Below are 16,741 nucleotides of genomic sequence, written 5' to 3' on the forward strand. Positions count from 1 at the left end.
TAGAGAAGCCTTGCCAAGGGAGGCTTATCATGTTGTTTGCAAAATAATGTAACTAAAATCTCTGAATTACCTTTTATGATGTGGTTCTTCAAAAAAAAAAAAAAAAATTCTAATGCCTTTTGGTGTGCTGGGGTTAAAACCCCTCCCTTATCATCACCTGAGAGGCATTATTAATTTGATTGAACAGTACTCACACTGTTTTTATAAATTGTTTTATATTTTTAAACTTTGTGATACAAGTAGATGTCAAGCCAATGTGCGTATCAATGGCATAACAATGGTTTAATTTGTACTTACATGTGCGACAGGTTTACCAGACTAGAAAACATGCGGTTTTGAATGTTGGGAATCTCTATATCCTCCATGATGCTAGAGTAAAAAAAAAAAAGATATGTGAAAGAAATGCTGAGAGATGCTCAGATCTCATGTATCCTATACATAGCTTGTTATGGGTTGGATACAAAATCAGAAGACCAACAGCAGAATCCCGAATGAACCCGTTAAGCTTCATCCTACCCCTAATCCTAACCCTAACCCAAACCAGCAGGGACTGTCTAATCCTAACCTCCCCCTCCCATAGCCTAAACCTACCCTCCACCTCCCACAGCCTAACCCTAACCTCCACCTCCCATAGCCTAAGCCTAACCTCCTCCTCCCACAGCCTAACTCTAACCTCCCCCTCCTATAGCCTAAACCTACCCTCCACCTCCTGTAGCCTAACCCTAACCTCCCCCTACCACAGCCTAAGCCTACCCTCCCCCTTCCCGCAGCCTAACCCTAACCTTGCCATCCCATAGTCTAAGCCTATCCTCCACCTCCCCAACCTAATCCTAATAAAAAAACCTCTAGAGAACACCCATGGTACAGCAATGATTTTAAAATATACTAGCCATCACAAATACATCGAAAAAGTTTTTAGGAATAATTGGGACCTCCTTTTGAGGGATGAAACACTGGCACAAATACTTCCAGAGAAACCCCGTTTCATCTACAAACGAGCACCAAATATCAAAGACCGGGTAGTTTCAAGTGCCTTCATGTCCACATCAGGTGGAATGACAACTAGGAACAAGGGCTTCCACCGGTGCGGAGACTGCCAAATGTGCAAAGCATGTAAGAGCACAGACAGGAAAACGACTGAATTGAATATCAATAATCATGTTTATAAAATAGATCAATTCATGACATGTAACACTAAATACGCCATCTATATGATTATGTGCTCATGTTCTAAATGATATATTGGGAAAACAACTAGAACTTTGAAAGTGAGATGGTCAGAACACATTAGAAACATCAAAAAAAGGAAATATTGATCACCCCTTCTCACTGCATTTCAAAGAGGTTCACCAATGTTCTACGGCACATATAAAAGGCTTCTGGGGCCTAGAGAGTGTGAGGGATAATTGGAGGCATAAGAATAAGGATACTACCCTCGCACAAAAAGAGATGAGGTGGATCTTTAACATGCAGACTTTAGCACCCCACGGTCTTAATGTAGATTTTGAATTAAAGTGGTTCATTTAAATGTTTTTATGCTAATTAGTGTTTATAATGTGTGTTTTTAGTGTGGTTTTATATATATATTTTATATATATATTTTTTGTAAAGGGAGATATATACAGGCACTTGCACTTTTTTCAGCTAAATTTGCACATCCTAAAATTACAATAATGCACTTTATATGCACACCATAAGAACCTATGTGTTCTATAATACAAATGGCCGTGCGTTCCAAATGTGACCAACCGGAAATAGAATATGCGTTCCAGCGCCATGTTGGAATGCGCTCCAAACGGAATCTAGCATGAGCGGTAGAATTGACCGCATCTCGCAGTGAGATTTTCCCACTGTGAGTAGAGGGCATAACAGCGCCCTAATAGATGTTGCAGATTTCAACATAAAAAAGTGGACGCAAGTTACGAAAAACGTACCCGTTTAAAAACCGGAAGTACGTAATGCGTTCCAGCGCCATTTGCTTTATGCGTTCCACCGATAAAGCCACCTAAATCTTGGGCTTTACGTATATAAAATCACTTTGTAATTATATTGGGGATAATTGGCTTAAAAAACCAATCACCCATGATCATTAATAACAATATAAATGATCAAACTGAACGATTGTCAGGAACGTGACATCACTTCCGGCGGAAGTGCACGTATACCTAATTGGATTGCTCATTATGACCTGTATAAATATCCCTACAGGTTGAACCTCTCTCCAGCCTTGACAAAGATAGGAGGACCTATCGAAACACGTCGGTGGAGAGAGGTGCCAACCATTGTAATCTGTGACTGAATTGGATGGTGGAGTTCCGGTGCATGTGGCCACTGCACGGATCTAGGTACTGCCATTCATTTTTCCATCTTTCAGTCACTACTTTGTTGTTTCTATGCACCTGTTTTTATGTACCAATAAATATTTGATACTGAGAGGTACCCTCTCTTTATTTTTATAAATCCTATATTGGAGTCCATGTGCTTGAGTTTTTGCATATTCAAAAGACAAGCGTGCACCCTTAAAGATACCCTTATATGTGTTATCCATAAGCACTACATGTGAGTATGGTACGTTTCTAAGTCCATCGGTGGAGGGAATTATTTTTCTTTCTACCACGAAGTGTGATCCTGATAAAAGAAACCTTTACACACGTGGGATCTTTCTATTGCATGTGAGTGAAGGTACGCATTCTGGGTCCCTCTAGATCACCTTACAACAGGTTTAAAGACCCTCTACACATTGCAATTTTTGTTTTCCTTTGATATATCCACCTGGCGTCTTCTCCTGAATTCATATTGGAGCTTCGTTCTCATAAGAAATTGATTAAGAAGACCGTTGGTTATCTAAAGATACCTTTATATGAGTATTGAAAACATACTTGATGTGAGTACGGTACGTGTACAAACTTACCAGGTGGAGGGAAAACAACACGTATAATACGGAGCGTCATTTATAAAGAAACCTTTATACACGAGTATCTATTCTTCTCTATGTGAGTGAGGGTACGCATTCTATGGCCCTTGATTTCTTTCCCTGAGTGTGTCTTAACAAGAATCCATAGACACTACATCCCCCTCTCTTTTTTGTTTCTCTCTTCAATATATCCAACTGATCACGAGAGAACCCCATCAAAAAACCTATCAACGGTGGAAGAACAAAGCATCATCGCCGTATGCCTGATTTCCTTTAACACTAATCCTAACCTCCCCCTCCCATAGTCTAAGCCTATCCTCCACCTCCCCCAGCCTAATCCTACCCTCCCTATACCATAGCCTAAACCTACGCTACCCCAGCCTAACCCTAACCTCCCCCCTCCCATAGCCTAAGCCTACCTCCCCCTCCCACAGCCTAACCTCACCCTCCCATAGCCAAAGCCTAACCTACCCCTCGTGCATCTTAACTCTAATCTCCCTCTCCCATAGCCTGAGCCTACCCTCCCCCTCCTGCAGCCTAACTCTAACCTCGCTGTCCCATAGCCAACCTACCCTCTACCACCCGTAGCCTAACCCTAACCTCCCCCTCCCATAGTCTAAGCCTACCCTCCACCTCCCCCAGCCTAACCCTAACCTCCCCCTCCCATAGCCTAAGCCTACCCTCCCCCAGCCTAACCCTAACCCCCCCATAGCCTAAGCCTACCTCCCCCTCCCACAGCCTATCCTCCCCCTCCCATAGCCAAAGCCTAACCTACCCCTCCCGCCAGAGCCGGCCCTAGCCGCCTAAATGACGCCCTAGGCAGATTTTGGCTGGTGCCCCCTAGCACCACCACTAGTTCCGCCACTGACCCTGCTCCCCTTTCCCAGCACCATCAACCCTCATCATAGCAGTCATCATTTTGGTACCACTTTACCTTATATACATTACTCCTCACATTATTCACATTATACCCTTGAAAAAAATCCTGCGAAAATATTGTATTTTAAACACCTCCATGGCCACACTGCACCCCAGCACAAAGCAGTGTGTGCTGGGCAGAGGAGAAGAGCTGCAGCTGCTGCTGTCACTTAAGGGAAGGGGGCCCGGGGCCCCCACTGGGCCCTTTCATCAGACTTTGGCCTGGGTAATTTGTACCCCCTACCCCTTCCTCTCGGCACCCCTGATAATACCACACAGTAATACCCCTTACACATGACACACGTTATTAATGTCCTTATAAACATAATGCCCCTTACACATTATGCCAACATTTATTAATGCCCTTCATACACATAATGACACTTAATGCCTGTTACACATATATCGCACATTATTAATGCATTTATACATGAAACACATAATGCCCCTTACACATATGCCGAACACTATTGCACAACCAACCCACCCGCAGACAGCACTCGCACAGCTGCTAACACTGTGACCTCTGCCTCTGTTTGGATACAGATGTTTCCTCATACATATTGCCTCAATAGGCCATGCAGCTCCTGGCCAGATCTGCTAACGTTGGGTGCCTTTTTTGCTGAAAATTCATCTTATTTGCATTGTTATGTGACCAGGACACACAAGGAGCTTCCGATGATTAAAATGATATGTGGCATGCCTATATTCTGTGTGCGACTGTGGCTGTACCTGCATACAGAATGCTATGATACAGTGATTTCCATGAATACACTATTTCATATACAGATATAGCCTCACTTACACACAGAATATAGGCATGCTGCATATCATTTTAATCAGCAGATTTAATCAGCAGATTTGGAAAGCCCCTAGGCTTTCCAAATGCCCTAGGCATTTGCCTAGTTTGCCTTTGCCTAGGGCCGGCTCTTCCTCCCGCAGCCTAACCCTATCCTCATCCACCCTCAGCCTAACCCTAACCCCACTTCTACACCCTAACCCTCGCAGCCTAGGCCTAACTCCAGGCAGAGGCGTAGCGAGGGCGGTGCCGGTGAAGCACAAGCTCCAGGCGCAGGAAGCTATCTTGGCACTTCTATCCCGCCCGCTCAAATCTCCCCCTCCCCTCCCCCGCCGGCTCTCCCGCAAGCTCCCCCACCGTGTTCGGCGAGATGTGCACGGTGGCGCTGCTATTTAAAAGTCACATCTCCCGCTGGACCGCGCTAGCCAATAGGCGCTTGCGGTCCAGCAGCCAAACAACTGGTGGCTGCTGGACCGCGAGCGCCTATGGGCTAGCGCAGTCCAGCGGGAGATGTGACTTTTAAATAGCAGCACTGTGCACTTGCACATGTCGCCAAACACAGCTGGGAGCCGGGACTCAGGAGTGGGCAGGCTAGTTGCACCGCTGCTTTGCCGGCTGTGGGTGGGGTGGGGGCGCACACTGTACCCTGACAGCTGGGGGACTCCATACTACTCCCTGCTCTGCACTATCCCACCCTGCTCTGCACTATGTCACACACACATACACACACCCTGCTCTGCACTATCCCACCCACCCTGCTCTGCACTATCCCATCCACCAAACCACCCTGCTCTGCACTATGTCACACACACACACCCACCCACCCTGCTCTGCACTATCCCACCCACTCTGCTCTGCACTATCCCATCCACCAACCCACCCTTCTCTGCACTATACCACCCACCTCTGCACTATCCTACCCACCCTTCTCTGCACTATCACTCCAACCCTCCCTCCCTGCCCTGCACTATCACTCCCACCCTCCCTGCTCTGCACTATCACTCCCACCCTCCCCTCCACTATAAATTACTCACACCTACCCTCCCTGCGAGCAATTTCAGTCCCCCTTGGCAACGAGCAATTTCAGTCCCCCTTGGCATTGAGCATGAAGCCCTTGGCATCGAGCATGTAGGTAAGTGGCACTTATGTGTTAAATTTGTAATGGGCATTACGGTTTGTTAAATAGTATGCAATGGGCATTGCAGTGTGTTAGTATGCGATGGGCATTGCAGTGTGTTAGTATGCGATGGGCATTACGGTGTGTTAGTATGTGACGAGCATTACGGTGTGTTCTATAGTATGCCATGGGCCTTATGTGTAATTGGCGTTATGGCTGTGGCTTTATGTGTAATTGGTATTACAACGTTTGCTAAAATGTGCAATGAGCATTACGGTGTGTGGTATAATGTTGGACCATGCCCACTTTTCACTGCGCAGGAGCCTCACCTACTACAAATTGGGGGGCGCGAAACATGCCCTTGCTCCGGGCGCCGTGGCACCTAGCTACACCACTGACTCCAGGTGCTGGATTTGACTCTGGGATCTGTCGGGATTCTGCTGTCGATCTTCTGAGTGTCGAAATCCCAATTGATGGATTTTTGAGTGCATCCCCTTGTTATGTCATGTTATATAGACTATAGGTAAGTATTTGTCAAAACCTACCTGGCCATGTTTGACATTTGGTGTAAAGGATTAAATTAAAACAAAACCAGCTGGATAAGATTACATTTCTGCCACCTCTAATATTTTGTCCAAGACTTAACAATATAAAAAAGTTTTACAGTTACTCCCTGCATGATCTCAATTTGGGATCAAATGTAATCAATTCAGAGTTACTGTAAAGAAAATCCTTTTGCCCACCTTTGGCACAACATAATACAAACAAAGGATGTCTGACACATACTTTTTTGTTGGGAGTCACCCCAGCCTGAAGGGAATAGACGCTGTGCGCATGCGCGCAGTGTCTATTCAGCGACACAGAGGGTGATAAAACGGGGGGGATGACCCGATGGCACCCTAATTTGTATAGGCCACAGCTAATTTGCATAGGACACGCCCCTCCTGGGTGCGCGCACGGCTCCACCGCGTGAGTGTCCCTCTTCTGCAGCTGAAGAAGTTGGGAGTTATGTATAGACTCATGTATGAAGTTACTGCCCACACCATAGTAAGCTAGCCTGGGGAAATGGGAGGCTGTATCACCTCAAATACAGCACATCCCACAGTAAACCAGATAGCAATGGGGCAGATGGAGCTGCAGCTCCAGGCCTCTACATATAAATAGACCCATCATTATGACAGCATGATGATCACCAGCCAGCCACATGATCGGCCATAAATATCAGGTATTAAAATTGCATTTCTATTTTCCACTCAAAATGATGCAATATTTGGACTTTTATATATGTAGGGAGATATTAAGGCGTATCGAGTTTGGGTTCTACATGGGGCATTGGCCGCATCGTCTCCACTTTTCCTAATACTCCCTAATTTCAGCTCCAGGCTAATGCAATGCTACTTTATCTCTCACAATTTTATCTCTCCTAAAACTTTGATAAATACCCCCTTAAATCGCACTCACGGTACATGAATTAGGTCGACATAGGAAAAGGTCGAGATGGTTCTAATTCGAAAGGTCATTAGTTCGAAAGGTCGTTAGTTCGACAGGTCATTAGTTCAACAGTGTCTAGGTCGACATGGGTTTTTTCACTGTTTTTGGAGCTGACATGTGCCAGCAGGCAGTATTTCCCACCCTACCATACACTAGGGCGTGGTGGGAGAATAAAATAGTGTAGCGAGGCACCGTGCCCGACGGGGGGACTTTAAACTGTGTCCATGTCGACTGTGTTGACATTCGGATTAAAAAACAGTGAAAAATCCCATGTTGACCTTTTCACTATCGACCTAGACATTGTCGAACTAATGACCTGTCGAACTAACGACCTTTCGACCTAGAACCATGTCAACCTTTTCCCATGTCGACATAGACCCATGTTGACCTTTTTCCATGTCGACCTAATGACTGTTAACCATCATGCTGTAGACCAGTGGTCGCCAACCCGTCGCTCGCGAGCTACCAGTAGCTCGCGGCAGCGATCAGGGTAGCTCGACCACTGTCACCGCCCGCCCCTCCATTATCCGCCGCCGTCCGCCCCTGCTTCAATTTTTCCCTGAGGGGAGGAGAGAGCATTGCGCTTCTCTCCTACCCTTCCCTGTGCGTCCCAGGTCCCTGTGACTGCGGCGTCCGCCAACCAGAGCTCGCGGGCCGGCAGCCAATCAACAGCCCGCCTGCGAGCTACGAATGGCAGACGGCGCAGTAACAAGGAAGTGAGGGGAAGGCAGTGCTTAAAGTGGTCCTGGAGAGGTGGTGGAACTTACTTCATCCGCCTCTGCCCCCCCCCCCCCCCCACCAGGGTGGGTGCTCTGGTGTTCGGCGCCCCCTTGCAAGTTTTACATTTCAGGCCTATCCCACACACCAATGAAAAGAATAGTGCGGGACACACACATAATACCACCCCTTATTCAAATTAAGCCCCATAGTGCAAAACAACCCAACCCCACCCTAAACAAAGTAGCCGTGCGCGCCGAAGGCGCGCTGCAAAAATGTAGGGCATGGCTTTATGGGATGAGATTGTGCAAACTGTAATGCCCATTACACATTATGCCACACACCTTAATGTCCATTACACAATATGCCACACATAGTAATGCTCATTACATATTATGCCACATAAGTGCCGCATACCTACATTGCTAGGTTTTTTTTTTGCTTGATGCCAGGGGTTACATGCTCAGGGCCAGGGGTTACATGCTCAGGGCCAGGGGTTACATGATCAGGGCCAGGGGTTACATGATCAGGGCCAGGGGTTACATGATCAGGGCCAGGGGTTACATGCGCAGGGCCAGGGGTTACATGCGCAGGGCCAGGGGTTACATGCGCAGGGCCAGGGGTTACATGCGCAGGGCCAGGGGTTACATGCGCAGGCCCAGGGGTTACATGCTCAGGCCCAGGGGTTACATGCTCAGGCCCAGGGGTTACATGCTCAGGCCCAGGGGTAACATGCTCAGGCCCAGGGGTTACATGATCAGGGCCAAGGATTACATGATCAGGGCCAAGGATTACATACCAAGGGCCAGGGGTTACATGCTCAGTATCAGAGGGAGCAAGGAGACAGGGGGAAAGGATCACAGATCACCGCAGCAGGTAACCACAGTAGCAGCTACAGTATCACCCCTCACCCATAGCATTACTCATAAACAGAGCCATAAGTAGACATTTTGGTGATCTGTGCCAGGAAGAGTATCAGCACCCCCATCCCGAATATTTTAAATATAGACAAAAATTAACATTGCATTGCTTGGAAGTGGTGTGGCCAAACAATAGTATCCCAAGTCAAATTATTCCAAACAACAGTTTCCTTTATACACATTATATGGATTCATTCAGGGTATTGGGTTAGGATATTAGGTTTGATAAGTGTGTGCAAGCTCATTAGCTTAATGTTATGACAGTGGAGTGTTATAGTGTTTTTAATAGGTGTTAAGAAAACATATGCTCAGCACCTATGTGTCAGTGTTAAGTGGGGAGAGGATTAGGTTTAGGCACTACTAGGGGGAAGTTAGTGTTTGGGGGGGGGTAAGGTTAGGCTGAGGGGGGAGTTAGGGTTAGACACTAAAATTGGGGGTATGATGAAGTTGCAGGTAGGAAAAGGGTTAGAAAATAAAGTGAGTGCACATAAGTAGATATACACACCTGTATACCCATTACTGGCAGCATTTACAAAGTTAATAATAGAACAGCCACAGCATACTCACATACTGTATACTGGCCGCCTCTCCCAATGGTAAGATTCCTCCCCAGCTTCTGAATAACTCCCCAGCGGCTGCACTCGTGCGGAGGTCCTGCGGCTTCCATATCTCCTGGAAGTCCGACTCCACAGCCACTTGCAGCCCCACCTCCTCCCATGGGGAAAGGTCGTCAGCACCCTCACCAGCGCTGCTACCCACTGACAAGGTAGCCGGGACCTGTCTCCTTGTCAACTGCGGACCGGGCCATCATCCTTCCGCATTAGGAGCTGCCGAGCTGGTCCCGTGAGGCTGAAAGCAGTGGCTTGTGGTCACAGTCGCAGCCGCGGAAGGGGGGGGCGCCCTGTTTTCACCCTGCACAGTGGGGAGCCGGGAGCGGGCGGTGAGCAGGCAGGGCTGGCGGTGCAGGGCTGGCAGGCGATGCAGACACAGCTCCGGCGCCATTTGATCTTCCCGCGCGCCGGAGGTGGTGCTTCGCCAGCGCCACCCTCGCTACGCCCCTGGCGTCCCCCCGTCCCCGCATTGAGAGTTCCAGATACAGGATTCTCGGCGGGGAGGCAGCAGCAGCAGGCTGGCTGAAGGAGGCGGAACTGAGTTCCGGCTTCACTTTGAACTGCCGGAACTCAGTTCCGGCGCGTTCCGGCCCACTTTAACCCCTGGGGGAAGGAGAGATGCGTGCTGCGCTGTGCTCTCCTCCCCTGAAAGGGAAGCAGCACGCCGACACAGGAGGACACCGCCGGACACAGACAGTGCCAGCAGCACCACAGGGGGCACCGGATGGCCGAATAGTTCTCTCCCCGGTGGCAGCAGCAACAATGGTAAGTGTGCTGCTGGGGAACACCTGACACTGTGGGGGCATACTTGGAACTGTGGGGCATACTTATTGGCACTGTGGGGGCATATTTATTGGCACTGTGGGGGCATATTTATTGGCACTGTGGGGGCTTATTTATTGGCACTGTGGGGGCATACTTATTGGCACTGTGGGGGCATATTTATTGGCACTGTGGGGGCATACTTATTGGCACTGTGGGGGGCATATTTATTGGCACTGTGGGGGGCATATTTATTGGCACTGTGGGGGCATACTTATTGGCACTGTGGGGGCATACTTGTTGGCACTGTGGGGGCATACTTATTGGCACTGTGGGGGCATACTTATTGGCACTGTGGGGGCATACTTATTGGCACTGTGGGGGCATACTTGTTGGCACTGTGGGGCATTGATGGCACTGTGGGGGCATACTTGCTGGCACTGTGGGGCATTGTTGGCACTGTTGGGGCATACTTGCTGGCACTGTGGGGGCATACTTGCTGGCGCTGTGGGGGCATAACCAGCACTGTGGGGGCATTGTTGGCACCATGGGGTCATACCTGGCAATGTGAGGGTATTCCTGTTTCTGGCACTGAAGGGGCATACCTGGCACCGTGGGAGCATATGTATATCTGGCACTGCACTATTGGGGGCATATGTGTATCACACCCCCATTTTCCATGGCCGCACCCCATGTGGCTACAGCTCTTAGAGAGCTGACTATGCCCCCATAGCGGAAAAAATGGGGGATGTAGCCTTGCAGGAGTTCCACGGTAGTAGCTGAACCACAGCATCAACTAGTTTCGCCCACGGGCTTCCTCACGGGCATCCTGAGGAAGCCCGTGGGCGAAACTAGTTGATGCTGTGGATACCCTATTACTGCCGTTGTACACACACGGCCTAGAAGGGTAAGTCTGCCGGCAGACACCCCTGCACTTTGGAATACCAGGTACTCACATTTGTATTGACATTGATACCACTCCACCAATGGAGTCAAACTCAGCTGTTGCTGAACAAGGATCATACAGGTACTGGACTTTTATATGTATTGTCTTGTTTGTGTTTCCCAGTCCTCCTGTGTTCACTTGTATACCGGTATTAGATGTTTCTATAGCATTTCTATAATGATAAATTATTAGAATATTTTAATAATGTGGTGCTAATTATGCACATTATCAGTTTTGAATAAACTATGACTTTTTGTTTTACCATACCTTGTGCAAGGCAATTTAATTTAATTTTTAACTTTATTTCCAATATTTACTACATTTGTATTTCCATCTTTCACTTTATTCTATCACAGGGTGTCCCATCCACACCTGTCTACACTCACGTCTACCGGGTATTAAGTAGTGTACCCATACACCCAGCTGCTATTTCCAGAATAATAGGTCTGTGGCGCAGTATTCTCACCACCCACTCGTAACCTGACTCTTCTCCTCTGCCTCCAGTGTTGGGAGGTATGTTTTGGGGCATTGCAGTGTGTGGCATAATGTGTCAGGGGCATTACAGTTTGTGGCATTATGTGTAAAGGGCATTTTTTGGGATAATATGCAGATTTTTTAATTTTTTTTTACTTTAGTAGCTCTTCGGGCGGTTTATTTTGTTGCGAGTAGCTCCCGACCAAAAAAAGGTTGGAGACCACTGCTGTAGACCAAATGATCCCAACCCAATTAATGTATCATGTAAAGCCAAGGTACGTACAGAGACTGCAGGTTGGTCAAAAAGTCAAACTGGTTGTGCAGGATGTGGTCCAGAGGGTTGAAGGAAATATTCCTAAAAAAGAATAAATAAGATAGATAAATAAACACCATTCAGAAGTGAAATCTTACTGTATTTACAGTTTGTTTCCCCAGTTTTGGCTGTTCAAACAAAGTCTACCAAATGAAAGCTGGGCAGGAGCAGGCGCTTTACCAGAATTTTGTCATCATTTCATAAATTCATGTAATTAAAATAAAGAATGTACAGTGAAGGGTTCTCAGGCTAATATACTGTCACTTTTTTACAATATGGGACTAGGGGGCCTATTCAGGAATGTTTGTGGTGATCCGGCTCCGATGGTTGGGGTTTGTGCATGCGCAAACTCCGAGAGCAAAAGGCTTTGTCGAGTTACACACTCGCCAGGACAATTGGCTGCGTGGAGGGAGGGCCGGACAAGGGGCGGACCAGGGAAACACCCAGCATTTTATGGGCATCCCCATAAAAGCGCTGAGCGTTCCCCTGGGTGCGTGGATGGGCCGATGCCCGACGGGGGTCAGAGGACGTCAGCCGCCCGCTCGTCTTCGCCTAGTGCTTGTAAATAAAAGTCAGTTCAGACTGATTTTATTTGCAAAGGCATGGAGAAATCATCCAATGGTTGGGTACAATGAAAGGATTTATTCTGCTAGGAGCTGTTCTCATACACATCCCCGCGCATGTTACTGAGAGGATTCATTGTGTTAAGCCGCTTGCTAAGCAGTGAGTGACAGACTGCTGTTTAGCAGGCAGCGTAGAACCACCCCCTAAGTGTAAAATCAATTATACTGTAATAAATGACAAATTGGCAGAAATATCTCCTTTTCTCCTTGCCGTCGCTCCTTTTTTCTCCTTTGTATTGCTGCTGCAGACTACTGTAATTCAGCAGTACAATAGTTTCCCATGTGCGAGGGCCGTTAATTTTTATATTTCTTTTAGAAACAGCAGTCTGCAAATTATTGGCGACCAATTACATCACAATTTGGGGGCTGATTTACAAGAACATTAGTTCTTTGTATTGCAAGCTGTCGGGAATGTGTGAATCTGCCCTGTCTATACACCTGTTATACAGCACTGCATCAATTACGGATGTTTTATAAATACTAAAATAATAACTTTTATTATATCTGATTGCATAAGCGCAATCTAACATTGTACTAGATCTTAGTAATAATGTATGTAATGTTAGTATAATGATTGTGTACATCCAGTAATTCCAGTACCTTTACATTCACAGGATTTTCTTCCATTTTAAGAGGGTTATTCAGACCTGATCACTCTGCTAATTTGCAGAGCCCTGCGATCAGATATTTGCTGCCCCACCACAGTGAAATTCTGTCCTGTCCAAGGCTGCAAATGGCTTGCGAAAAAAATTCAGATCTGCAAATCCATTGGCAACTCAGTAACCATCGATTTCCCAGTCTGTGCATTATGTGCATAACCCAGGACCTATCTGCCAGTGCAGTAGTAACAGGCTGATAGGGGCCAGAGCTGATCTCTTACATGGGCATTTTCTGTGAGTGTCAGGGAAAACGCAGGTGTGAAGGGAGGTTCCAACCCCTAAGCACGCTTGCGTTTTCCCTGACACACAGAAAATGCCCAGTTACCACCCCCAAATGCCGACTTTCTGTCAATCAACTTGCGTACAGCCAGCGGCAAAAAGAATTGCAGGATTTTATCACAGATAGGCCCTGCGCATGTGTACTAGGATCCATGCTAGGATCCATCTATCAATAACTGCCCGACCTTTCAAATTTGCTGTATGATCATGTTTGAATAACCCCCTAAGTTCATATGCCACAAAGACTGAGCCGATGCTGATTATGTAGTATTCTAAATAACTGTTAAGCTGCCCATACACGGTCCGTTTAACGGATCCGTTTGGGACTTAAACAGCACACATCGGATCGGATCACATCCCTAGTGCATGCAGTGTGCATGCACTGCGATCCGATACGATGTGTACCTAGTACAAAAAGTATGTGCAGCACATACTTTTTGTACCGTACTATGTGAAGCACGGGAGCGCGCATCGCATAGTGCAGAACAGAGCCGGTTCACAACGGACCGTGTATGGGCTCCTTTAGGATTGGCATATGATCTGTATGAGCAGACAACCTGACCAATCTACTGTAGTTTGTGTTCCCAAATAAATGTTTGTTACAACTTTATTTGTCTTTATTGTTGTGCACAGGCCATTTGCATATCCTAAGGTTTCTTTATATATAAATATTACATATGACCCTAGCATTGATTGCTTCCGTTCCATTCACTTAATAATGTTTGTCATTCAGGTTTGAAGAAATGTTCTATTTTTCCATCTAGATTGTGGCAGACACCTCCCATCTGCTATATGAAAGGCATTAGCTAATTCACATAGACCAGGGGTAGCCAACTCCAGTCCTCGAGAGCTACCAACAGTTAATGTTTTACGGATCTCCTCACAGAATCACAAGTGAAGTAATTAGCTCCACCTGTAGATCTTTTAAAATGTGTCAGTCAGTAATGAGTGCACCTGTGTACCTGTGAGGTGAGCTGGAAACTGTGAACTATTGGAAGCTCTCGAGGACTGGAGTTGGCTAGCCCTGACATAGACATCTCATCCAGGTGGGTAATGGGGTACTGGGTTTTTGACAGCAACACTTACAGTTGTTGAAGTTCTTGCAGGTTACTGAATAGTGGCAGGTCCACAATCTGGTTGACAGAGAGGTCTCTGATAAGGGACAAGACAGCATAACAGAAAACATGTATTTAATGAGATAACTTTAGCATATTACAAATGTCTAGAGCAGAGGTGGAACTACCATTGGTGCAGCAGGTGCAGAGCACCGTGGCCCCTGAGAACTAAGGGGCCCACTGCTGCCCCTGTCACCCTCTATCCAGCACTCACTGTTTTTTCCTGTCACACTCTGGCCAGTATTCAATGCCTTAGATTCGCGTCGTTTACAGCGAATCTGGCATTTATCCAGGGTAAAGGCGAATTTTCTCTCTGAATAAATGATTCGCCCTATTCAATGGAGACAATTCGCTGCAAGCGAACAGCAAATGTCTGACGATTTGCTGTGTGCAATCCACCGTTGTTTTTCAATGGGGTTTTTAATCCAATTCACCAAGAGTGTATTCAATGCTCAAATGGAGAACTGCTTTCTCCAGTGATTTTCGCCGTGATTCTCCGTTTTGCATTCAACATATTTTAAAGGTGAACTGGAAAGTGATCTTTAAAATAAAGGTTTTTTTTTTTTTGGTGTAAAAAAAATCAGATTTTTTTTTGTGAAGGGGCATGCTATTTTTATTTATGTTCTTAAAGCAAATGAATATATATTTAATTTGTAATAAAAAATTTTTTACATATTCGCCAGCAGGTCGAATATTCACTTCACACTGCTCCCGCTCATTACATATGCAAGAGCAGGAGCAGTGCAGCGGCTCCCTACCCATGTCCCCTGCCAGCTCGCCCGGGGGGGGCAGCTTCTCTTGCCTTTGTCCCCGGGAGCCCTCCGTCTCCCCCACATATTCTGGGGCAGGCAGGGAGGCTTCCATCTCCCTGCCTGCCGCCGTCCCCCGGCTCCCTGCGGCATTCGCTGCAGGGGTTAAAATTTGCCATCAGGGGCAGCAAGCCCCCTGCTGTGTTGAATAGGGTGACAAGGAGTGCTGTCAGTAAATGCTCCAGCCCTCCGGAACCCTGCGAATGTGCAGTGAATCCTAAACAGGATTCGCTGCACATTGTGTAATTTATCATTGAATACTGCCCTCTGCCTCCACTTGTCACTCTCTGCCTCTCCCTGTCACCCACTGCCATATTGTGAACTTAGGTTGTTGTCGAGAAGGGGGACCCAAATTATATTTTTATATATTTGTGCACCTGTGCTCGACACCCACAAGTTCCACCACTGATCTGGAGCAAGTCTTCTTCCAGATGAAACAATTGCTGGATGGTACAATACTGGCAGAAGTCTGGGTTTGGGATGAAACAATCCAAAATCTGTCACATATATTGTGTAAAGCCACCAGAGTGAAACTGACCATACAGCGACATAATTTATAATATTAGGAACACACCCCCTTTGTCACAGCATGTGTGGTCATAATATCACAGCTTCTATTTTGAGGAGAAGCCAGCCACCTTCAGCACGGGTTGCAGTAAATGGCATTGTGTTCTGTATAATAGTGGGAGAGGGAGAACTATGGGCCTGATTCTGGATCACTTGCAAAACCAAATTCTCTCTCTAATGGACAAAACCATGTGCACTGCCGGTGGGGCAGATGTAATATGTGCAGAGAGATTTGGGAGTTATTTTGTTTCTGTGCTGCTTTATTTTTACACTGCAATATAGATATCAGTTTGAAGTAAAATCCCACCCAAATCTAACTCTCTCTGCACATGTTACATCCAGTGGCGTAAAAATAGCCCCGCAGACCCCATGGTGGCTGAGAGGTGCTGAGAAAGTGTGGGCGCCTGGGCTCTGCGGGGCTATTGTTATGCCGCTGCCGGGACCCTCCACATCTGTGGCCCTGGCTCTCACTTGCTGCTAATGAAAACAGACACTCACAAAATGGGGGCAGCCATTTAGTGAGTGTCTGTTTTCATTAGCAGCAAGTCAGAGCCAGGAGGAGAGCTGGGACCACAGAAAAGACCGGTGGGGGACTTGGAATGATGCGGAGGGGTAAGACAGGGTTGGGGGGTGGGGGTATTTAACTCTGTTAAGGGGAGGGGGGGTGCCGACATTTTCGACAGGGGGGCGCAAATGTAATAGTTACG

General features: G+C 47.0%; 1 protein-coding gene across 1 annotated transcript in view; it reads right to left on the minus strand.

Annotated features, from left to right (window-relative positions):
* Window positions 1-16,741, minus strand: part of LOC146035592 (relaxin receptor 1-like) — a 474,765-nt gene that overhangs the window by 50,235 nt on the left and 407,789 nt on the right. The window contains exons 12-14 of the mRNA XM_083159131.1: window positions 14,630-14,695; window positions 11,953-12,024; window positions 298-369 (exon numbers count right to left, since the gene is read on the minus strand). Of these exons, the coding sequence (XP_083015257.1) occupies window positions 298-369; window positions 11,953-12,024; window positions 14,630-14,695 (210 nt within the window). The remainder of the gene's footprint in view (window positions 1-297; window positions 370-11,952; window positions 12,025-14,629; window positions 14,696-16,741) is intronic.

Source organism: Crinia signifera, chromosome 9 (genome assembly GCF_055691185.1).
Source record: "Crinia signifera chromosome 9, ASM5569118v1, whole genome shotgun sequence".
Classification (NCBI taxonomy): Eukaryota; Metazoa; Chordata; class Amphibia; order Anura; family Myobatrachidae; genus Crinia; species Crinia signifera.